Below are 26623 nucleotides of genomic sequence, written 5' to 3'. Positions count from 1 at the left end.
GTACTAATTAATTGATCTTTCAGCATTTCCTATATTTTTGCCACCCTCATAAATGGTGTTTTGTGTATTTTTTTTTACTTTTGTGCCATGCTTTTTACAGTACATAATGTTTTTAAACTTTTTTGTGTTTTGTTCTATAATAGTAAAAAATGTAAAAACTACATATTGTTTTAATAGTGAAGATGTTAGGTATGGGAAAATGCAATATCTGCTGTTTGTTGTCTTTCATTTGAAAGTTCTCTGAGATTTGTCATAAATATATTAAAACTTTTCTCAGGATATAGGTTATAGTCTATTCTCTGTAATTTAAGGTCTGTCTGTTCTCAAATGTACATTACTAGCTTCTGTGAGGCTCAGGTATTTAATTTTGTAAGTTTGTTTTGTAAAATAAAATGTATGATTTAATGTACAGTATAACCTTCAGCTAATAGCACAAATATTCTCTATAATACTCCTTTAAACTGCTATGCTTTAAAAATATTATCCATTTACAGAATCCTAAATATGAATATATTCATGCAAATATACAGTATGTGTGTATATTTATTTATTGTGTATGAACAAAGGTGGCCAATAAGTACTGCTATGGGCTTGATGTTAATCTTCTGTAAAGATGTGAAGCTGTTGTCTTTAACAAGCAGTGGTTTTCATACTGTTCTTCTCAGTCTCTTGAAACCTGAATTTCAAAACTACAACAATGCAAATGAAAAAGCTTTTGAAGCCATGCCAGCGAAAGGGGGTAGGGGAGTACCAAGCAGAGAATAAAATTAATTACTAAGTGAAGCAATTTATTGATGACTCATGGTCTTCAGGCCATTTAGGTATGAGCCATATAATAAATGCCTGAAACTCTGCCAAAACGCTCATCAATAAACGTAATTAGATAAGCTTTATACTGCAAGCTTTGTTCTATACCACAGGGGCTGAATCAATATGGCGGAACATACAATATCTGTTGTCAGCTTCTGCACATTTGAAGAAGCTCATTCTGAACTAATTCTGCATTTGAACTAATGAAGATAGTTTTTCTCCTGATGCAACCTCACACGTGAGTGGGTTCAAGAAAGTACTATTATGAAAGAATATACTCATTGTTTATTTTATAAAGAGTAAAAAATAACAGTAAATCAAGAAAGTAAAGGGAGGGAAGCGAGTTAAAACCACTGTACAAAAACTTTCAAATACATGTAACTTTACACCCCCATCCAGTCAATCTTACATGCCATTTGTTTGCACTGATTTGCACTTATTCACAATGATGAAGATTAGAGAGCAACCATTTACTAGAGGAATTTGTGTGAAATACAGTACCTTGCTCAAGGGTCAAACAGCAGTGTACCACTTAGGATGTGAGCCCACAGCGCTCCTATCTAGATTATAGAAACTTAACCACTGTTCCATACTGCTGTCACCAAAGATATGTTTACTGTATATCTTTATTAACTGATTCAAGTCATCCTTTGACTCATACTATAATAATACATATGAACTCCAAAATGATTACGAACATGAGGAGTTATTCATCCTATTTTTTGGTATTTCTTGAAGACATCCATTTAATTTTATTAAACAGTGCACTTCGGTAAATTACTGTATTCTATCCATAACTCACCATTGTGCTTATAAGGATTTCCAGTGCATATTGTGGCCTTAGTAAATGCGATGTTTCAGCCTTTTTCTAGACAGAATTGCTTTAGAATTTCCTTTTGACCATTGTACAAATCCCTGTACATTGTATATCATTCTCTGTACTACTAAACCACTACATGGACACTTTCTCCATTAAAAAAAACATTCAATAATGCTTTACATTATGACTTGCAATCTTCTTTAATAAATTCTTTATAACTTGAAATATGCAGTATACATGGAAAATCAACAGTGTCAATAACCTGGTAAGCACTAATCTTTAATAATTAATCTCATGTTTATTAAGTCATATTCCTGTACAGTATATACTGTAAATGCGTCATTTAGCCACATAGGCAATTTTGATAGTGATGCATTCATAATATATTTTGCAGCTGCTAAAGTGCTACTAAACATTTTAATTATACAGCAGTACTGTATGTCTGGAATGTAAATTTAAATCACCCAAGATGCCAACATAGTTGCCCTTGTAAGTCTGAATTAAACTTCATTTTTACTACTTCATCCACATTTATACAGTATATTGAATTACCTTGAATTCCCAGTACCTTGATCTGGACATCATCATCATAAAAATAAACAGCTTAAATATCCAAACTTGAGTTAATATTACAATACTCATATCTATCCATTATCAGAAAGCCACGTATTCCTGGTAAAAAACCCAAACTGAGCCTATCCCATAAAACAGGTTGCAAGGCTGGACTACAATCTGGACGGGAGACCAATCCCTTGCAGTGCACACAGATCAGTATCTAAATATCAAAGCTCCAATACACATTTTGACATTTATTTTAAATTATCAAACAATTTTCATTTTTAATGGAAGGGAGTTGAGACTTTCATGAATACTTTGAGACAACAGTTTTTGTGCTGTACCTAAAAATGTCACAAAATATTAGTATTTCCTTAATTTTTATTAAGGCAGCCAGGAGCCATGTATCATTATTTATACAATACATACCTTTGTTAATAATTGCCCACGCATATTTTTTATTTTTCACTTTTGTTTTCCATATTTTTTAAATTTAGTGTTTGCTCTGTGATTTTAAATATGTATATTAGTAAAAGAGGTGCCCTCTGTATGAAGTGACATCCTTAACTAAAATATGTTGTTCTGAGCCTTTGGTAGTGCAGCAGGAAAGTGACTTGCAGTTTGGAAGCTCTGTGACCCACAGAACAACTAAATAATATCTTCAAAATAAAGCAAGTGAATAAGCAATATAATTCCTTTGACATTTCAGCACAGGGGTTCTGTGAAAATGACAAGCTGGTTAAAACAGCTCCCACTAATCAAGGTTTATAAATGTCATATACACTCTATTTACACAAAAATGCCCGAGGACCAAATCCACTGTGTAAACAGAAGGTCCCTGTCAACAGCAACACAAGTATTCAGATTAGCAGAAGAATGGACATACTGTAATGTGTGTTATAACACATGAGAATCAAATGGGCACTTTAAAAAACAAAAAACAATTTAATCAGCTTACACTGATATACTGTGCAAAATTTAGGCATTTTATTTAGTTTCTCCCTACTTATCTTGCAATGAGTCAGATGTGAATTAAATCTGTTATGAATTTCAGTGGCTTAACATTTTTTATGGTTATGTGCAAGAGTGATTATTGTAGCTTTCCCATTCCTGCAGGGATTGGATCCTGTATTCTCATGGACTCCAAACGTGCACAGGGCCACTCCCTAGACTGCAGATAATTCTGCCATGCCAAAACAGCAGTCCTCTGCCATGGCAGAGTTCTGCACTATCTAGATTCCAGAGGGGGGTTACGTCACTTCTGTAAATGGCTCAGTGCAAGAGTTCTGTTAAACAAACAAACAAAACTTTCTGCTGGTATCACAGGTGAAACACTACAGTAATATCCAATAGAATTAAACCATAACAACATTTGAGAGTATTTCGATTTTGATGATATTCGTACATAACTTAATTGTAGCCTCAACTTTGTTTTTTGCTCCCTAAATATTGCAAGGAATAGATTTTGGCAGTTTTAATAAATGCCGTTAGAAGATTCCTGATGCCATTGATGCTGAATGTTTTTTAAAATAAAAGATTTTTTCTTTTGTGTGCATGTTTTGTAATTGACCAACAAGAACATCAGCCAGTAAAAATGAAAATATTTAGAAGCAGAAATAATAATAATAATGAAAGAAACAGGACATGCTTCTAAAGGGATACTATGGAAATAAAGGTTAACACAAAACAAAGTACTACAAAAGAAAGATAAGACGAAACCTGCATAGAAATGTCACGGCACATTTTAAGATATATAAAAATGTCTTTTTTTTCTAGTTTTAAGGAGTTCATTGAAAAGTTTATCTAAACATACATTACTATTTTTCTAAGTTAAGTATTAGATGTGCATGAATTTGCTGTGTATTCTGTATATATAAAAAGTATTCTGACATTATTTCCTAAAATTGTCAGTATGCTACAGTATGAGCAACATTCTTATGACTTATAACAATTTGCAATACAGTACATTACACACATTTCCACTGTCACAATAAGTTAGTGAATCAGATATAAAGAAAGTGGAAAAATTCTGACACTGAAGAAGGAAGTTCATAAAAAAATTGACCTCTACCAATGACTAGTTCTAAACTAATGTCTTTAGGGCAAGATGAATTGATTGACAGAATGCTTTATAACTCCCTGAGTGAGTGAATTTATTAAATAACTTTGCAAAGTCAGGCTCTCCGGTTGCTTAAAGCTTTGAGTAAAATTTTTGGGAAAAACTTGTAGTTACTAAAATAACAGCACACGAGCATTTGGGTTTTCCTTACCTGCAGGACACCTTCACAACCATATTATCCTGCTATTTCAGACTTCCAGTCAATTGGCCTAACTAGCTATAAGAGGAATCCCATTAAATAAAACTGTAAATCCATTTTTTATGGTAAAAAAGTACAAGACACCTGGAAAGGTCAATTAAGGCTTAACTGGACCAATTCATCCCTCCTGCACAAGTCTAATTATACCGACAAGTTAAAGAAGCTTACAAAACCTGTTCATTGCCTCAGGGTTTAGAAATGGGGAACATATCAAAATAATAGTGTTCCATCAAATTCCTGTGTGACTAAAGGTGCTGTTCACACAGTTCTTTCACTATGTAAAGCACTCTTTATACTGTAAATGTATTCCACACAATAGTTCAGTAAATTTAGTTGTGATAGAGAATAATAGGCGGTAGGGAAAGAGATGAATCCTCCTCCTACAGATGGTGGGTTCCTCACCCTTCACTAGAAAGAAATGGGTTGACTTTCCATTTGCCTTGCTGGAAATGCCACATCCCATTTATATAGGTTTTCTTTTATTACTTTTATTTTCTACCACTTCCTGTGTCCCCATCTCCAGAAGACATGCCTTTGGTTAACCACCTTCTTCCCTGCTTGAGGGGGTCTCTGCATGTAATTGCCCACATCTAGTCTTTCTACAATTCCTGCGGTACTGAGAACAATCACATATAGCAAAATATCATAAGTACATACATTTATTTATAAATGAAAGTTGTTCATTTCATTGTTAGTTTTTGCTCATTTCACTGTTAGTTTATCTGGTTCCAATCACTTTCTAATCAGTTGGACCATTACTTTTGCTTCAGTCAGTCTCAAGGCACCTCCCCTTTACTTGTGGCCTATGACCTGCCCTGTGTAATTAGTAAATTACATAAGAAACCATCTATCTATTCATCCACTTTCAACGACTAAGGAATGTAACAAAAACATACAGTACGGAAAAGTCTTCTAGAAAGTGTAGAGACAAGCTCTATTATATAACTTAGAATTAAGTGTTATTAATTATTTCTAATAAATTGACTGAGCAGCCAGGTTCTTCTCTCTGAACTCGCAGGATTGTAGCTGAATAGGCCCCTCTTTGTGGCCTCTTAAATGACAAAATGACCAGGTGGTCTTTAAGTGTGGAAAAGCAAGGGAGGTGAGTTTGTCTTTTGGACAACGATATTCTCCAGAACACTGATGATCTAAATTCCCCAAATGGATGTCCACTGATGGCACCTGGATGTCTAGTAGAGACCATTAGGCACATCTTCTGGACCTGATCTTTAAGTCATAGGGCATGGTCAGTAACCCAAAAGAAGATCCACTATTGAGCGATCTGTAGGATGGATACCAGAACTACTGTATACCTGATGGCATCTCAGCAAATCACCAACTTGTGATGTCTCACTATAAAACTGTAACACAAATATTTTTTCAACAATCACTGGCACTCTCAATCTCTCCATCTAAACTGGCCAACTGACTTTTACAACATGACTACAAGCAGTCCAAGTCTGGACTCAAACATTTCTTCAAGAAGCCAGGCCCAGAACATGAGTTCATAAAGTGTATAATTCAGTACAAGATATTCTTCACAAAACAGAAAATCTTGTGTTCATGAACCCCATGTTATTTTTGCCTGATCAATGAAATAGACAGTTGTTCTCTTTCTTTATGTCAACAACCAAAATAACCGGGTATTCTGAATATTAGCTATAGCTGGAATGAACTGAGTTCCTCCTATGCCTAACGTTCCAGACCTCAAAAGGACAAACTGCGCATAGACTGTTTTTAAACACAGAAATAAGGAAGACGTTGCTTTGGCAGAGCCACCTGAGCCCACGCAAGGTAAAGCTTTCTCTCCTCTGTCTGTCACAGAGAAACCCAGTCCAGTCTTTTTACTAGAGTGAAGTTTAAACTCATCAGGGAGGTTTGGCCAATGGATTTCTTCATTAATCACGTTATTCTCTAAAGAACTATTATTACAAACACATTTGATGATTAGTTCACAATAATACATGCATATATACTTGTGTCTGAGAATAGAAATGTGTTTTAGTTACGTGAGAACGAAAGACTCTACAAGCCAGAGTGTAACAAATTACAGTCAATGTGCATTTAACTCTGATCTTTGTAATCCCTGATCACATTCCATATCACAGCACACCATTTCACATATACCTTTATACTGTATACTATTACATTTGTTAAGCATGTTTTGGATTTATCAATAAATGTTACATTGTTTATACTGTATAGAATCCATGTATGTAAATTTTGTTTGGTTCCTAAAAGTCATCAGGTACTCTTGCAATTTACTGTCACAATTTCTGATCACACTAAATTAAAATTCCCAACCACTTACATTTATTTATGGGGCCCTGTGTGAGGATGATTAAGAAAATGGAACAATCAAACAAACTTTATTGGTAATTTGTAATATTGGGGTTCAGGATTCATATGCAGTTTTACTGTGTTGAAGTCATTCAGAAGTGAGCACAGCCTCTGCTGTTAATTGCAGTACTACTTTTGTCACTGGGAATTTTGTAGCATGTTAAGTTCTGTGGGAAAGTAGTTCAATAATTATGGTTGACAATCTCTCACTGATTGAATCATTTTTACTAAAAATGGCATCACTCAGCTGCTGAGATAGTACTGAAAAATGTGATTAAAATGAGAAGTTGCAAGCAGAAAGATAGAACGATTCTATCAAGAAAAATCACTGGATTTAGTCAAAGTCTTGTGCAGTTATGCTTTAAATCTTTCTAGACAACTTGAACTAACTTGCAAGGACTTGTTGAAAGTTCAAATTCCCTGTCCCAATTTCTGATTGTTACAGCAAATTAAAATCTCCTGATGAATCAGCTATTAGAACTATTTAAGAAAACACTTAGTAACACATTGCAAAAAACTCAAGTTTGATGGTATTTATACAAAATCAGTTCAAGGAGAAAAATTAAAGGTTCGGCTCCTATCCATTTATTTTTATTGTGGGCAATCTATTTTAACAAAGAGTACCACCCAGATGCTTGCTTTATAAATCAACAGGTCTGTCACTACTGAAGACAATTCAAACTGGTTCTAAATCCAGTAATATTAACATAACGTATTTTGGTCAAATCAATATGGTGGAACATATCTGTCATATTTGGTAAGGCTATGATATAAAAATATTTTTCCTTTCTGAATCTATAGGTTTACTTTAGCATTTTTAGAGTATATATTTAATGGTTGAATGCCCAGACTACAAGCCATGGGACAGTGAGGCTTTGTTCATGTGTACTTTAGGTTATGATCTAGAGTGCTCCTTTTCAGAAGCAAAAGACAACCTCTGGTGACAGCTACCTTGACATCTGAATCCCACTAGAAATCATCTGCTGCTGCTTTCCCCTGGAGAATCTATACATAAGTTGTGCCTATATGTGAGCTGATGTTGGAGGAGTCATCTCATTAGGTGCATAATTTAGTGCTATGTTCCTTCTCTTATTCCACACTTTGCTAGCGATAAGGTAGCACAGCTAGAGATCCCAATTAAACAACTGTTCGTTTGATATAAATTTAAGTAGTGTTCTTTATTCTGTCATTACTGTATACTGAATAGTGAGTTTATTCTAGAAGGAAAAATATTTACAGATTTCAAAGAAGATTTTCTTATCTCTACTAGTATGATAATAATGTCAACTATTATAATCTAAAAGAAATTATGATCAAAAACAGCTGATGTTATTTTTATCAGGAGAAAACTAAAGGAGTGCAACAGAGACCTAAATTAACAATTCTTTTTTTTTCCCAGATACCGTTGTCGATGAATGTCTCATCTTTTCTCACCTTCGACCAATCACCGATTTCATTTTGTGGTGTGCATCAGGAATTCATGGCTTCTAAACCCTTTGAAACTGCTATCCAAGAAGAATCAATGGACATACACAGAGAGAGAGACATCGAGTTGAGCACAATAACAATAGCACGCCCAGGAGATCGTATGTAGCAAAAGGAAATGTATTTGTGGACATCAAACGAATCCTGAAACTACTGTATTGATGAGCGTAAATGGATTTTTAAGTGACACTTAAAGAGCAAAACACTTTCCACTTCATGAGACTTTGTTTGGCTAGAGGGGCACGTACCACTATGTCAGCTGAACTGGAATTTTTCAGAACTGCTTTGCTGTCCTCTGTTCAGCTGTGCTATATTTTTTTTAAAGAAAAATTCTTTTCTTCCCAACATCCCATTAACCTATGTGGTATGTAAAAAAAATCTGTAAAATATAATTGTATTTTTCATAATGAATACAGTTTGGATGAAAAAAAAGTAATTGCTTTATGTTTTCTCACAATTTTAATTTACAAATGAGTTCTATAGTGTTTTTTAACATTATGTTCTGTAATCTGTAACATTTGTGTTCCTTATAAAGAACAAAGTATGAATCTAAATTTAAGTTACAATGCTTCTTTCCCTATTGATTTATGCGTACTCATTTTTTATTTTATTTCCTAACTTTTTTATTATAAGGAAACCTAAAATAGTGTTTGTACTCTAGCAAAAAAAGGATTTGTTACGAGCAAAAATGCATTATGCATAATTATATCCTAGGTATTCGGTATTCAATGCAGTATATTTTTTTCTGAACTAAACGTGAGTCTTTTCAAAAAGAGCTTACCTTTATAGATGTTCCCCCACAAAGTTGTTTTGGTTTGATGACCTGACATTTTGAGAGATTTAGTATGAAGTTATAAAAATGCTAACACAAAGAAAAAGTAAGCTTTGATGAGTTTCCATCCAAAAGGGGTGTCTCTAAATTGAAAATAAAATTGTCTTGCTTGAATTAAAATACTTTTTGACAAAATTATGTTTTTATGAAAGTGGAGTACTATTAGCTTCACCCAGAGCTTTCATTAAAATCCATATTTTTAAAAAAACAAATGTTATGTTGCAGTGTTGCCTCTTGATGGTAATTTGGCCCCTCAATTTTAATGGCAACAGGGACCCTATATTTATACTCTAAGAAACTGCCCTTTCATGTGAATAAACAATAACATACAGTGGTCTGGTGGACCTCTGAAGGTAAATGAATAAACCTCCAATGTTTATTAAATAAAAAAGTTTATCAGAATAAAAGCTTTTTTTAGAATTTTACAAACACACAGGTTTCCAGGTTGACTTATTTGGTTTTAAGTGAGGTCTCAATAGGATTGGTTTTAGATTTTAAAAATCCAGACCATAATCAATTAAGCGGACTGTACCAGCATAGGCGAAATCAAAACAATGTACAAAAACCCCTCTCAATAGCGTACTTGTCAGATCATTTGCATCTTATTCACACTGTGAGCACTAGAAAAAGAGGAGGACATTGGAGCGAGATCAGAGGCAGTTCTCTCAAAAGCCACTGCCCAGCAGGATATGGAGTATTTCTAGCACGTCTGACCAGAAGAAAGGGGGTCACATCTAACCAGTTATATACAGACACTTACAGTATGAGCTCCTGATCAGAGTAGGCAACAAAATCACCCAGATACAAATTAGGCATTACTGAACTCCAGGGTCCAATCGGGAGCCCTATTTGCTGGACTTTCAGGCAAAGGCAACAATACATTTACAGTTATGTACAGTACGTTACAGACTGTTGTGCTGTATTGGCTTAGCTACATTTTTATGATTCTCAGGGCCTTTTAAAAAATCTGTTTAAAAAGCATTGAGCATTTGCAAAAAGCATTAGAGTGAAATCTTTGAAAATGTGAAAAAAGCAGCACAATTCAAATGTTCTTTGGCCAAGAACATTATAGAGCTCATACTACAGAGATCTAAGTTATTTTGGACTTTTGGACTACAAACTGAGCAATACAAGCAGGATTAATTTAACTTAATCCACAATCAGCCATCAGATGGAAATGATTTTCTGTCATTATGCTTCATTCTGGTTAACTGAACGAAACAGTAAGCCCCTGGGCAATTCAAACGTGCAACCCCTTTCCACCTTTAAATAAATATTCTTAAAAGTACAGTTCATAATCTATGTAGAACCAGCACATGCTATTAAAGTAGATTGACATATAAAGGCAGTTTATTTTATAGAACAGTAGATTAAACATGTTCTATATTACAATGAAAAAGGCAATGTTACTTGAAATGTTGAAAAAGTAAGAGCTTCTAATTTTCTATAGAACAACTTTTAACATAAAATGTCAAAATCTCCCCAGTGGTCTGCAGTTGGCCCCTGTGACCTTGGTAACCTCAGCAAAACATGACAAGTGCTTTACAGCCCTCTATGTAGGAATTATTAACTTCAGGGACAAATCATACAGGCAGATCAAATCTGGGAAGATATAAGGAAACAGTGAAAGAGTCAAAACACAGGTTGCATGAAATTTTAGCCTTCTTGAGGCATCTAAGGGTATAGAGGACATATATTCCTGTCTTTTACTATTCCATGAGGGACAAAATTCAGAAATAAATGTTCACCTCTTATCTCAGAGTGTTACAGCAACCCCTGCCAAGGACATGTCACAGAGGGTGGCAGCATAGAAAAATATGTGGCACCTTTTTCATGGAAGATAGCTATGGAAACGAAAACACAACTAAATCAATATAAACAACAAAACCTGCATACTCTCATGATGTGTCATGCATTTAAGGAATAGAAGATAGGTTCTAAAGTTACTCAAGTGGCAGAGATAATTTGTATAAAAAATAATATATTAATTTCTGAAAGCAGAACAAAAAACACAATATACGTAAAGGGGAGTTTAAAGACTTGAAGTGGTAGTCAAACTTTTATTGATGAAAGTTGTATAGTTATGACTCTTTTGTGCTAGTTATATCTAACCATCTAACCATAAAGCTTATCATGAGAACTGAGTGGCAGGGTTATTTCAAATGACGCCAGCAATGCAGCCAGAAAGTCATGAGAGGGCGTCAATGTCAATAGCTGGATAACTGCTTTAAAGGAATTTCTATTTGAATATCTCACATGGGATTAACAATAATGCTCACAGGTTTCCTTGCCTTTAGGGTAATTAACAAGTTTATAGAAGAGTAATCTGAAAAGAGAGAAGCAGTCTTTTATCAGACTCAAAGAAAGGAAAAGCCAACATATCTTCAATACTTTTTCTAAAATTATTACCTGTATTTAACAAAACAGGAACACCACTAGCCACGAGTTCAGTTATACTTCTTTAAACCCAGCAAATAAAGCCCTTTAGCCAAAGCAATAGTTCTGAGAGAAATAATTTCCTCATGCTTAGGACTCCCACTTATTATGTGCTTCCCCAAAAAGTGAATAAAAGACAACACAACATGACAAGCAAAAGACTTACAATGCTTGAAGACAACTAGTGAGTTAAGAATTGTCATTGAGAAGGTTCAGAGCAATGTCACATTAGACACATCTGAAAGCACATTTGTCACAAATCCAACAGTGCCTTTTTTACGGATACTCTAAAACATGTATCTCTTTGGTATTAGATACAATTTTAATGTGTGGCAGAGAGGGAACAGTCTATATTTGGAAGCACTTACAGTATGTGGTGTTGCCTACATTCAAAGCATCTTTCTGATGATTTCACTGGTGTGCTAAACTTGTTATAGAAAGAGAAAATGTTGTCAAATACAGCATCATAGCACTATCAACCATTTTTCCTAGACCTCTATCCTAAATAAAGACAGTTGTGTGTGGATTGATTTTAATTGAGAGAAGATAGTGATATAGAGAAAAGTTGCGTGCAGAAACTGTTTTAACAATTTGATTAGCCACTGGTTGAGGCAGCATATCATTTCACCCTATAGACATGAAGATGTCACAGATAATATGAACATTTCTTATAGACCAAGGTAGGTAGGAAAAGAAATGAGAACTTCATAAGAGGAAGTTGGATAAAAGAATGCAGTTCTGTACAGCTTTCTTCCAAATACTGTATATGGGAAAGAGCATAAAATAAGACTGAAAACATCTAACTAGGTAGTTTAAAACTTACAAGTAATAGGTTTATTCTATACTGAAAAGAGAAGAAAAAACATGTTTCGGCCGTGGAGCTCACACCTGAAGAAGAAACACAGTTGCATTCTCTTTCTTCTCTTTTACTCATGGTATAACCTATTACTTGTTGATTTGCAGCCTATGCATGCTGATGCAGCTACCCTGAACTAGTTTAAAACTTAATTGGTTACCAATTAGCTGTAGCTGTAGCTCAAACCATGTCTTAAACACCCTTAAATAATAATGATAATGCACGGTTGTCAGTCAGACTCATGATCAAGTCTTATTCTGATGTTAAATGAACAAAATAAGATCAATATTAATTGGTAAAAATGTACTTTTGACATACAAATGCTGGACCTCAGTGGAATAGATTACAGCAAAAAGATAATTAACCATAAATGGTACTGTATTGAAAATTAAACAGAATTGAACTGCTACTGTATGTACAGTATTATCCATATTACGTTTAGTACAAAAAAGTTTGCAGCTTGCTGAGAAAAATTAAGAATACACATCTAGGAGAAAACTAAAGACACTGTATTCAGTAATGGAAAAATATAATAAATGCATGGGATAGTGCTATATAGCAGAAGTACCACTCAAAATATTTACTAATGAAATTATTCCAAGTAAAGATAAACTTTGACCTAATGTGTCATTTACTTTGAAAGCGGGCATTAGGAATGTACTTACAGTACACAGATGTGTATGCTACATCAGTATGTTAATGGAGGTTCACAGACACCACAGATGTGGGGTATTGTTAAAGCTAGAGTATAATAAATTCCTTTCTATTTCTGAAATGACTGCTCTAAAAAAGAAATAATGGATGACCTTAACCCTTCTTTTAACATAAAGGGCATATTTAAGACATGATTTTTATTATTCTTAATGATAATGACTTTTTGTCAATTAAAAATGACCAAATATTATAAGAGCAGGTCACAGATTATGCTTGAATATCCCATAATTATCATGCTATTGCGCGCTGAATTGGATCTCTGTTGTCATAGATTTTAAACAGGTCACAAGAGCTCCTGATTGTGCAAATGAAAATGAAGTTGAAATATGGTCAGATCCTTTCATTTTGAAAATAGTTCTCTTCAACAGAAAGAAAGTCCTCTTAAGTTTGATTGAGCAGATACATCACACTTTAAATGGAATACAGACTTTTTTACTGTATTAATGTATTTATGATACTCCAAAATTCATGAAGGTAAAATTTATACTACAATATAATTGTAATGACATTCTCTGAAGTAATACAATTTAGGCCTCTAGGGAGTGTTAAGGACACACATCATTACAGCATGTAAGAGACAATTTACAAGAATGCTATAGTATCACTACACAATCATAAGCCAAATTAATTAATATACAGTATAATGCAAAAAACAAATGGCATTTTTATTTTCTAACCATGCATAATTATATGATAAACTATTTCTAGTTCTGTCCGGTACATTAGACTTTAGTACTTCTAATCCACAGATAGGGATGCATCTGCAACTGTGTTTCACTAGTTTTAAGCTATACAATATATGAAACTACATCCTTTCAGCTATTAACGAATTTCCAGCACTGTGAAACCTCTAAAACCCTCTATTTGTCATTTAGACCACAAGCACTGAGATTAGTTTGTACGACTAAAAAACACATGAGTCTGTCAATCACATGTGTTTGAATCAGCGAAGAGAAAATCCAGCTCATCTTCTTTCTAAGCTTGTTTTATTGGAGTACTGTGGGAACTCATGATGCTTGCAAAAAAAAAAAACAGTGTAAGGTGTATATTTTGTCTTCCAGCTAACACTATCATTGTGATGCCATCTATTTAGATAAAGTACATTAAGTTCTACATTACTCTATTCATCTCAAATACTATGTTTTTTTTGCTGTTTTTAAACTTGTTTTTGGAAAAATTCATTTCAAGATAGCATGGTAGGTTATTCATTTGTGTGGATGACACTGACTATCTCCAAAAAATAAGTATTATCAGTGTTAATCTTGAAAATGAATTCAGAGTATGCATTAGATTGTGAGACTTTCTTACCCAAATCCCTTTGAGTATACTCAAGATATACAGTATTACAATAGATGATAGCCTATGTACCAGCCTATTGTAACCTGACCAATGCAACCCGGGAATTTGCAGTTATTGCTGGTTGCATGTATTCAAGACAAGAATGCTCTCATCTCCCAAAAGAAAATGTGTAGGAGATGGTGCTTAACCATTGTTATTCAGCTGCAATTACTTTGCTTTATGGATAAGATTTACTAATATTGACCATTTAATACAATCAGTTATTCAAAGAAGAGAACAGCCTGTACATTTTATAAATCTTACAAACTCTGAACTTTAAACTTACCTCCAACTACAACTACATTACAAGAGGTAACACTATATAATCTTATCATTTCTAATAAATATGTAATTATTCATTACCAGTGATTTCTTACCAGTGCAATACTGTTTTAATAGTATAGACTCCCTATACTCTTTTTATACAGTATGTAACAAGTTATAAATCAAATGTGCCACCAGAATCCAAATATGTTACTGATTTGTCAGTAGGTGTGATAAACTCTGACACACACCACCCAAACTTGAAGACTGCCAGCATGTCACCTCAGTTTTTGCACTTTAAGTGGTCTGTCTTATTCCTTTAAGGATCTCTAAGGATCTTTAAGGATCTTAGATCATTCATGTTCTCCCCCCTTAGGAAAGACTTCCTTTCAGATCTTTCGCAGATTGATGCACTTGGCACTACTCACACAATACACTAGATTTTCCTCTAACTCTTTTCTCTTGGTCTTCATTAGCTACTAAGCAAATGCTCATCATACTCACTAGAACCTCTCATCAACTCTTTACATCTTCATTAATCACTAGGCACTAGTGTATTCAACCCAATTAACTAACTCTTTGTCACTTAACTGCAAAGTTTACTAAAATAGCAACAGACTGTTTTCTTTCTCTCATTTTCACACTCTGAGAAAGCCTGTCTATCTGCTGATGGTAAGGTACAGAGAGTATGTAAACTCCAAACAGAGCCTATCCTGACAGCTCCTTTCCCTCACATGGAATTTCACTCCCTCTGAGCGCTAATGACTCATTCAGACCAGCTTTGTTTTGAGCCTTAATGTTGTTGTTTTTATTTGCACATAATGGTAAAAAACTTATTTAAAATAAAATTCCCTATATCACCCTGCAACTCACAACTGGCAACCTACTGAAGCTAAGCAGGTGTGAGCCTGGTCAGTACCTGGATGAGAGACCTGGGGAAAGCTAAGGTTGCTGCTGGAAGAGGTGTTAGTGGGGCCAATAGAGAGTGCACACCTTGCGGTCTGTGTGGGTCCTAATCCCCCAGTATAGTAATGGGTTCAGTATACCGTAAAAAGGTGCCAGCCTTTGGATGAGACATAGAACCAAGGTCCTGACTATCTGTGGTCATTACAAATCCCAGATTGTTTCATGGAGAGAGCAGCTATGTTACCCTGGGGTCCTGCCAGATTCTCATTGGCATTTAACCAATCACGGCCTCCTAATAATCCCTATCTATTAGCTTCATTACTCTGTTCTCTTCCCCACTGATAGCTGGTGTTATGAAGTGTTCTTTCAGGACCCTATGCAGAGGACACAATCCGGAAGGGAGTTAACACACACAGGGTGGAGCCGAGGAACCGGGAGGGGCGTGACGAAGGTGCTCCGGGGAGCGTGGTCCAGGCGAACAGTCCAAAAGGGAGTCCAAAGGGAAGTCCAGTGCAGGCAAAGGTCCAGAGCCGCATGATAAATCCAAGACAAACAAAACAAAGTTAAAAGCCGGAGTGGAATCAAACGAGGGGTTGTAGATAGACATGACAGTTAAAAACTGAAGCGGAATCCGGCGAAGGGTCGGGGGGAAAAAGGGGGAACGGAACCTGGCGCTCCAGGTCCCAGACTCGGCTGGTCCAGGAAACCAATGCAGAGCCGGGAACAGTGAGCATCTGGCTTTTGTAGGGAGGTAGGAACGGGGAGCATGTGCACAAAATCAACTAAAAAGTGAATGAGCCGGAGCGCCCTTAAGGAAGAGGGACTACAATCGTGACAACTGGTGTGTGGTGAGCGCTCTGGCACACTACAGCTGCCGTTCCGTTGCATCATCCAGCTGCACATTGGTGGTGGAGGGGATCCGCATTAGCTGTAAAGCGCTTTGAGTGGAGTGTCCAGAAAAGCACTATATACAGTAAGTGTAAGCAATTATTGTTATTATTGTAAGACTTAAACCATTTGAGAGCAGTGTCAGAAACTCCAAACACAGTCTCAAGATGAGAAAGTAAGATAACATGGTCAACAGTGTCCCAAGGAGCACTGAGATCAAGAAGAGAAGAATGAAGATAGAAAGAGAACCAGAATCTACTAATTGGCTTTATCACTCGGTTCTCCTCCCCACTGATAGCTGATGGGTGGTGAGCACACTGGCACAATATGGCTGCATTTGCATCATTCAGGTGTGTGCTTCACACTGGTGGTGTTGGAGGGGGATCCTATAAAAGTGTAAGGAATTATTATTATACGCATAGTAATGTTATCAAATGTTATCAAAAAAATATATTCAAAAGGAGATGACTAAAGGGAAAAAAAACCACATAGCTGACCTGTAAGATACAAAGCCTCTGAGAAGTAAATTCCATTAACCCTGACATTTGCAGAAGTATGTAGTTTATATGGATTGTTTTATATATTGCAACTCACAGTATATCCCTATTTGTATACAACTTCACACTCTGATATGGTCAAATGATTCTTAATAACTTTTGTTAATAACCTTTGTCAGTAAACTTAAGATCTTTAAGTTCCTGCAGTACCTAACCTGATGCATCGTTTGATGCATGAGAGATATTCCCTTTCATTTGCATGTACAGTACTTTGCAGGCTGTTTGACACCTTCCACACCATTTATGGTGCTACAGTATGAAGACAGAAGAGATGCATGTTTGTTACGCATAAAACTAGCAAATATGATGCATATGTTAAAGTTAATACAATTGTACCACACTATTAAAGTTTAAAGGCCCCAAACAAAAGCACACCAGTTTAAAATTGAATGATAATTTCCTCAATGCTAATTGTTTGGTATACTATAGTATTTATCTTGTTATATTAAAATCTATTCAAAAGCTAATCATTAATAATCCCATTTTTATGCACATAAGCTCCAAAGACAATTTTATACCTGAATCATTTATAAACTAAGCAACAATGACTTACTGTACATTACACTTTGAACTGTATTATAATAAACAATATAATTTAAGATATAAAACCAGGAATCAATATTCTGTACTTGTTTTGACATTGACAGTGAATGGCTCACTACACAGAGTTCATGATCTATCCTAGCATATGACTAATCATCTACAATGACAATGCTGGAAGAACTTTTTAAGCATTATAGAAGAATCATTTATTTATTGAATGACTTACACAATCCATTAAATGACAAAGAAAACAAATGTCATTAAAATGGAGTGGCTACACATTACACATTGCACAAGCAAGCATACAAACGCTCTGTAATGTGTAGCCACTCCATTTTAATGGCTTTCCTTTCATCATGTAACTATAAGTCCAGAGCATATAAAATCAAAATAATCCTGCCACAATGTACTGAATATAGAATCATTTTACTTGCAGGCCAGTGTTGAACAAACTTTCAAAGGGCAGGCTGTAGGGTTGTTAAGATTGATGTACACAATACTCCCTCTTACTTTACAAAAGCCTTCTTACGTCTTCAGCTTTGTACAGTATATAATGGAATTCAGTCTCAATGGGTGGATTATGGATGAAATGTAATTGAAATTAAAAATCAAGCAGCTTATGTTTTGAAGAGAAATAAATGTACAAGCCCTTAAGTCTCAAACGTGATGCTGTAACTATATTGATATTTTATAGTTACCAGATATTTAGTTTCATAGCATTTTTTACAACTTTAGTATACTTCTGTGAGCAGACACTAACATCTCTTGACCTGAAAATATTCTTTACATCATTGAATATAAACATGAAATAAATACAGAATAACAAGCTCTACAAGACTTTTGATAGGATCAGTATTTTGTATGCAGGAGAAGGCATATTAATGTTTATTGTTTATGGCTCTTACCATTGCAGTTAAACTGTTATTGCTGTATGAAGAATGTCTCATGGCTAAATAAAAATAACCTCAATCGAATCTAATCTAAAATATGAGTAGGTATAGTTATGAATAACATATTTACAACAACAAATTTAACTTTGCATAATTTGACTTTGTTAATAATGAAAAGAAACATTGAAAATAAGAGGAACATAACATTGAAAAATTCTAAAAAATGTATAGGATACCTATAACCATTTAGTCTGCCACTAATGTACAAAAGTAATGCACATCCATTCATCAGAAAATGTCTTGCCCTGGTAAGGGCATCAATATCTTTGAAGCATAGGAGAGACATAAGCAAGGCAAGACTGAGAGAATATAACCGCTCTTTTTCTGGATGGGATGACAGTCAAATAGACACACTGAGAATAGCCATTTATTAGTAGTAGTATACAGTACATTTCAGTTCAAACACATAAAAAAATAAATTTCTGGACTGCCAGAAATTATATATTTACAAATATGCAGTATTTCAGAAACAATTTCATTTCACTGTTTAATTGCAGGCATTATAATGCAAAATGTCTTAAAAAATAAAAAATGTCAATTAAAAAAAAAAGAATCAACAGGAAATTACTGTCTAAATCCAGAAAGCATCATGAAATCCTGACAGTGCTGCTTTGTATTCAGCAGTAAAGTGCAAGCAACCTGATAGGACAGCTGGGGGGAATTCTAATAGGCTAAATGTAGAGCTGTATAAAGGTCAGCACAAAGCATTTCACTAGGCAAAGCTGTGATTTCAACAGCTACAGTATAACAAAACTGACAAATAATGCCATTTTCATTATGACACTGCTGAAATTTCCAGGATTTTTTTTTGCAGTTCTATAGATATTCAATTTCTAAATGTGGGGTTTATAGCCCACCAAGAAAACATGTTTGATGCCTCCCGAATACAGCAGAGGGAATTCAGTTATATCTACAGTCTGTGATTAACTTTAAAAAAATGTAGGAAAGAAATTATGTAAAATGCAGCTCCTCTATACTAATTACTGAGCTAGTATCTTGAACAATAATCCCACATCGGGACTCAATGCGATTAAAAAAAGATGACAAGGTCATGGCTGCTTCTGTTTACTTTAGGCTCAAATCTACAAGACATCCTGATTACACTATTAATTAGCATTCACTTTGATTAAGATATATCTATTAGCAATATTTTTATCATTAGAGACATGAGGAGGACAATTAAGATAATAGCTGCTTAAGGAGATACATAATATTACATACATATTTGCATCTTTCCTTCATTAATACATATATTTACTTTATAAACAGAACAGCAAGTCCTGAAACCAGGTAAGAGTGAAGTTAAATTTTCAATCTTGTGAGCACCAACTCACAATCTACACAACAAGTAACACTGTTAATTTGGCTCCTACTGTACTCTTAAGATATAGAGGAAACAATCTGTAAGGATGTGGTGAATAAGGAAATGCCATCACCTACTGTTAAAAAAGAATACATGTATCTTTTCATTTAAACTGTGCTAATACGTGATGGCAGACAGTACAAGCTGGTCCTATTCCTGCTTTTACCATGTCTCAGTAAAATACTGGAAATAGGCAGTCATAAACACACTTTAAAAACTAAATTAAAAAAGTTTATTACATATGATATTGCAAACAAAAACTGTTACACGTTAAGAAATCACACCTTTAATAATGTCTTACTTGAGTACTGTAAAATATCTCCTGGGAATCCAACCGAGGTTTCAGAGCCGAAGCTTCTAATATTGAATTTCTTTGTTTTCCCTTCAGCTTCCCACATAACCTGCTGTGTATCATGATTGATACCATGAGCATCATGAGGATAGTTTTTCAAGTTTACACATAACAAGCTTCACACCAAGATGTAAAAATACTACTTGGAGACCATGTAGGTTTGTATTTATCACTTTCACACTGTCTAAAATCATCTGAAAATGTCAAACATACATTGATACTGTAATTTGCCCAATTTATTTTAGTATTTAATCCACATAGAACATATAAAAACTTTTTCTTGCTCACACCATCATAATTGCCTGTTTTTGTCAACGACACCCAAAGAAGGCTCCATAGCCAAAATGTTGTGTTTCTTCTCTTTTCAGCATGGAATAAATCAGTACCTGTTTTTGTCAACACTACCTGGCTTAGAAAATGCCGACTAAGTTATATATGGCATTCAGGCACAGAATTTCCACTACAGGCAACTCTGCAAAATTAGGTATATCTTAAAAACCATTTAATCTATTGCAAGATATGAGAAGACACAGGCAAGCAAACTGCTTAGGCAACATATTAATTGCTGTGATGCAGGGACTGCAGGCTACATTAGGGGAAATCAGCCATATAACTTACCACAAATCTAAAGGTTTAAGAGGCATTTCATAACTTGATTTCAAATACAATATTACTTAATGACTTGCATTGACAAAAATATGTTTTACACATTATACAAGTGACCTTATGAAAATGAAAAGTATACTTTATGCATGAAATAAATGCTATTAAGTACAACATTGTCGCCAAGCAAGCCTTGAAACTCAAAAGTTTTACATGAGAATAGATTCATAGGGATTTTTTGAAGTTGTCAAAACAGCTACTTAACCTAAAGTAGCACACTGTCAGTTTTAACAGGGGAGAGAAAAGAGGCATCCTAAAAAAAAGTTCCTAGTAATCCCAGATCAATTTCTTGACATAAAATTCAGATATGACTATCTTTAAGAATCAAGCTTAATCAGCATGTTTCCTGCATAGTACACATTTTGAGCTGTACTTGTGGTGCAGCTATTCTGATTGCTCTGGTGCCAAATGTCATGATTCAGCTGTACATTCTCCACGCTTCTATATATCCGACAGCAAGGTTAGCTGGTACATTCTTATCGAGTACTCTGAGACCTGTGGTAATCAAGTATAGGGCTATATGAATACAAATGGTTGCTTTTCAGTTTTGGTACCCTATGTGAAAAAATGTATGTACTGTATACTGTACTTATTGTTGCCATCATTTTAAGAGGTAATGATGCAGATCATATGGGGAAGAAAAAGTAAAATTAAGCACTCTTCATTTAATGATTACATACCTTTAAAGAATACTTTAATCAAAACAAGGTCTGAAAATATTATTGATCATTATAATAATCTGATAATATTATTGATCATTCAAAAAAAAGACATGCATAAAAAGAAACAGTAATATTAAATGTAATCGACAGAAATTATCAGTTCTTTATGTTTTAGCATATTTGGCCAGAAAGGTCAGCATTTAGGTCAGATCCAACCTTTATGAGTTTCAACAAATGTAAAAAATGTATACAGAATTGTTAACATGAAACAATCTCAATCTGCAACAACTGTACCTTACCTTGGATATCAAGACAATTTTTAATAATAAAAGATTTGTAAATGAGACAGAACAGTAAGATTTTAAATCTTGAAGTATTTAATTAGAGCATAGATTAATAATGAAATCTGAAAAGGTTCTGGCTCTCTAATTCTCTTATGATGATGATAAATAATATAAAAAAGAAATAATTTCCATTATTTCTGAGAACAATTTCCATTATTGTCTCCTCATATCAGTGACATTTAAAAGACAAGTAGAAGTTCATGTGACTGGCCAAAGTAAAAAAAAGTAATGTCACAGTTTTAATGTCACTGGATGTGTAATTGTGTAAGGTCCATCAATCAAAGCTCAATGTCTGTAAAATGAAGAAAGCCTACACTACTTTTAATAAATTTAAGCAAAAACAGGTTTACATTGAAAATGTCTTCATAATGCTTTTATGCCGCATTTTTTAAAGGATTCTGATTACAACCTAGAACCACTAGTGGTTCAACTTGTGCAAAATATTATATATTTTGTTTTGTTCTTTAGCTGTAATTTAGCTGTAATAGAAACACTGTAATCTGTGGAATAACATGTCATAGGCCAACAGATGCTCTCCGAGAGCCATGGTATAGGAGGTGATGTAGCTGTGCCTATACAAGCCACCAGAGCCCACTATTAGCAAGTGATTTTCATACCAGATCATGCCAAGTTAAGGTTACTATAAACCCTGGAGCCACCAGCCATCCAACATTTTTCAGTTCACCTCACCATTTGGCAGATTTGATGAGTGAAATCTGGCATGACAGATTAAGCTTCAGGACAGCCTTTTGAAGCAGTTGCATTGGCCGCCTTGGTCATTGGGAGCATCGGAAGCAGTGTTCTATCTCATATAACGCTGCTTCCCACTTCACACTTTGCAAAACAAGAATGAGGTATATGTAGCGTGATAACTGAAGATCATTCACTGTACATATTTTTTACTTAAGCCCAGCACTGCTGGGGATGGAAAATAACAGACACATGTGAAAGATGTCACTAAACGTTCTACATCACAAACCTGTATGATGGCAACTCATCTACTGACTTGGAACATGTTGACCAAGTGAACATCAGACAGTGTGATTCTCTCCACATAGACCAGAAGAGAGGCAAGAATCCCTAAACAAATAAGAGTTACAGTATAAACAAGAGTTGGATATTCTGCTCATCTAACGCATTTGCTAAATGATCAATGGAACTCATTCAGCACTTTCTTGAAGGAGGCCAAAGTATTGGCTTCAACAACATGTCTGGGTAGCTTGTTCAATACTTCTACATCAATTTTAATAAAAAAGTGCTTACAGTTCTCAGCTTGAAATGTACTTTTGCATAGTTCTGACTTTTTCGTCTTTCATGTTTCACTGTTCAGTCTGCTGGTTTGACTTGTCAATGTCTTTGAGGATTCTGAATACTTCTATTATGTCCCCTCAGTCTTCTCTGTTCAAGACTTAAAGCATTCAGTTCAGCCTTTAACTTCCCTTTAGCTCCAGAATATATTTGTTTGCTCTTCCCTGGACTGATTCCAGAGACATTTTCTATAACAGTTCACTGATTGGCTGATATCCAAAGGACGTACACTCATTTTTGTTTGAAGATCCCGAGCTACTGGAATATACAAACCTGCTTAAACACTGGGTATTACCACAGTAAATATTATGTGACATTTTTAAATGTGTTTCAAAAAACAAAACTTATAATGAAAGTATTAAATGCTGCGGATGGCAACAATAAAAGAAACTGTAAATGGGTTGTAGCAGAAAGTTTGTCCACAACTCAGATGCAAGAGCAAATTTATAATCTTGACAGTGTGCACGTCTGGTCATTCTCAGATCAAAGTATAAAAATATTATGATTTCTCCAAAGCAATTTCACCCTATCATTTCAGAAATAGCACAGTTCTACACATATTTGACCAAAAGGTCAAAATGCTCCAAGAACATATACAAGAGCTATAAATGTGTCTAGCTCTTTAAACAGACTTATTAGATCACATAAATCCCTCAAGGCAAAGAGTAGAGACTAATCTAATTACAGCTAAAAACACTATGAACTGGTAAATAAAAATAATCAAGTAGAAAACCTTGCTGTATAATCAAAATACACTTCTTCCTGAGTGGCAATCAATTAGACTTCTTTTGGGACTTTTAGTTATAATGGAACATTTGTATTTGATGGGTGGAAGCTTGAGAGCTTTCTACTCAACCAAAATACTTGGGGAGGAAATTTTGTACAATGGTTTTTTTGAGGCAGGTGTCCAAAAAATAAAATGTACTGTGCTACTTTCATCAAAACTGGGAGAATGATTATTCTCTTACATGTACAGTGTACAAGTGTTTCAAACAAACCTATAGTCTAAGAGATGCAGTAGGAAAAAAAGCAGCATTTTTAACAAGCACTTTTCAGAAGTGCACGATGATTGAGAAACTTTACTACAAGAAGCAAACTACACTCAAAAAAGAAGCCAAAAACAGAGCAACTTGTACAAATGATGCAATTGTAAAGTGCAGGATTTCCAGGTCAGGGAAAATTTCCTAAATGTCTGAAATTATGTCTGCCATATATTAAAGCAAAGTCAGTAAGTGAACATTTCTGTATACTGTATGTAATGGTTTCCATTCAGTGTGGTGAATTGGTTGGCTCATGCAACACTGCCCAGTTGGCAATGTTTATGTGAATGGTGTTTCAAGATCATCATTATTAAGGAGGAATTCTTGACATTTACTTTGAAAATCAGAGAAATTCATACAGTTAACAAGGTTAAGAATTTTGTCAAAAAGAATGTTCCAATCAAGAAGCAATGATCAGGACTGATTGGATACTAGCAACAAACAGGCATGTTATTGTAAATTGAAAAGCAGGCCTCAATTTCCATAATTTTATTTTGTATAACCAAGTTTATCATTCTTTCCATTTGTCATTTCTGGTAATGCAATTGAGTTTACATTATGACACCTGTTACTAAAATAATTAAAAAGTGTTGCATCAATTTCATTTTTGTTAGAAATCAAAGCTTTCATGGAGTAAAGAAACAAAAGCACCGCCCAAATATTAAAAAATGTGTGACTGCTTGATGTGCAATTTTAAACAGATGTGATAAAGAAACTGAACAGCTCAAGCTGTAAAGTTCAAGAAAAAGAAAAAGCAATTACAGACTGATTAGTGCATTGAAACCTTTAATATTGAAACCTAACCTGTGGGTACAGTATATTTATAAATGAAAAAGCAACGTGTTCCTTCTATGCTCCAAATCCTGGCAAGAAAATGAAGCTTTTGTTTCCTTTTATCTTTGCAATGTTTTCTGACATGAACTTACAGGGTTGCTCTCTCAGGATACAAGTTATACAGTATACAGCATTTTAGCTCCAGTGGACACAATGAACTATGAATTACTTAACCGAAATAAAACTTAGATCCAATTTCCTGAATTTTAATTATAAACTACATGTCAGAATTCAATATGAGCTAGAAAAACCTTTTATATTTATAAATCCATATATTTTCCATATACAGCTGAAGCCATCTAGAATTTGCAAGGTGTCAGTTGTTATACAGCTCTAGGCACCACGGTATCCAAGGCATTAATAGTTCTGGCTTTATTTTTTAAAATAATAATCTGTTGCAAGACGGCACTACACTGTAAAACTGCCAGGTGACGCAGTGAATCCTTAAAGTTCAGCAGCTGAATGTGGTTTTCAGATAAATTGGTACATATTTATTAATGTTTTAGTGTTTTCCCACACCAGTCATTACTCTATGCTTACCTACTGTAGCAACAACATTTTCATTAAATACAATGATTACATTGTTGAGACAATGTGCTGTTACTGTACCACATTACTACCACAACTCTGAATGACATGTCACAAAACTGTATAACACTAAATTAATTATTGTTTAATTACACACACTGTACAAAAATATTAATTTGTGTATGAACAGCAATTAGAAAACAGATAATTTTAGATTTTGATAATAAAAATAATAATGTTCTTGTCCTCCATCAAGGCTCTTACTTGACAAGATAAGCAACATCTCCCCAAATTTCCTGGTAAGGAATGCAAGATGTCAGCATATATCTTTAGACTTCAGCTGGAATGGTACAAGAATATACGGACATAATGTACATAATAGTGAGCAATAATTAGATTTTCATCAATAATCAATCAACAAATCAGCCATCAGTAGTAATATCAATATTAGTGAGTGAAGCATATGTGCTATTAAATTTATTCAGTTTCTTCACTTTTTAAAAAAGCAATTAGGTAACAGATTTTTAAATAAAATGTGAAAAATATAAAAAATTGTGCTCCTTAAACAGTTGTTTGAAAGTTCTGCATGTTTTCCTTTTAAAGTTATTGACATTTAAAATCTTGTGTCTCAAAAATAAAAAGTAATGTGAGTGAAGTGAAGGTTGTGAAAAAATTCTCAAATCATCCTCAACAATGCAGTTTGAATGTGGATTTGTTAAGACTCTGCTGAAGTTTCAAAAAATGGAAAACAAGAAAACATCAAACTTCAAAGTAACTTTGCTGTTGTAACTGTATGTAGGAAGTGTGATAATGGCTATTGATACTCCGCCTAGCTTAACCGTGATACTGTAACTACCCTTGCACTCCCTAGAAATTCGCTTTTCTCTATAAGTTAATCTGTAAGAACAGACCTCACT

The 26623-nt window shown here is 34.5% G+C and overlaps 2 protein-coding genes across 2 annotated transcripts in view; one reads left to right on the top strand and one right to left on the bottom strand.

Moving 5' to 3' along the window:
* Positions 1-8882, top strand: part of LOC148661627 (leucine-rich repeat transmembrane neuronal protein 3-like) — a 107104-nt gene extending 98222 nt beyond the window's left edge. The window contains exon 3 of the mRNA XM_088635642.1: positions 8243-8882. Coding sequence (XP_088491768.1) covers positions 8243-8437 — 195 coding nt within the window. The 3' untranslated portion in view covers positions 8438-8882. The remainder of the gene's footprint in view (positions 1-8242) is intronic.
* Positions 1-26623, bottom strand: part of LOC148661626 (catenin alpha-3-like) — a 600833-nt gene that overhangs the window by 399926 nt on the left and 174284 nt on the right. The window lies entirely within an intron of this gene.

The sequence above is a fragment of the Lepisosteus platostomus genome, chromosome 6, assembly GCF_059453375.1.
Source record: "Lepisosteus platostomus isolate fLepPlt1 chromosome 6, fLepPlt1.hap1, whole genome shotgun sequence".
Classification (NCBI taxonomy): domain Eukaryota; kingdom Metazoa; phylum Chordata; class Actinopteri; order Semionotiformes; family Lepisosteidae; genus Lepisosteus; species Lepisosteus platostomus.
This window is presented reverse-complemented; position numbering and strand designations above follow the sequence as displayed.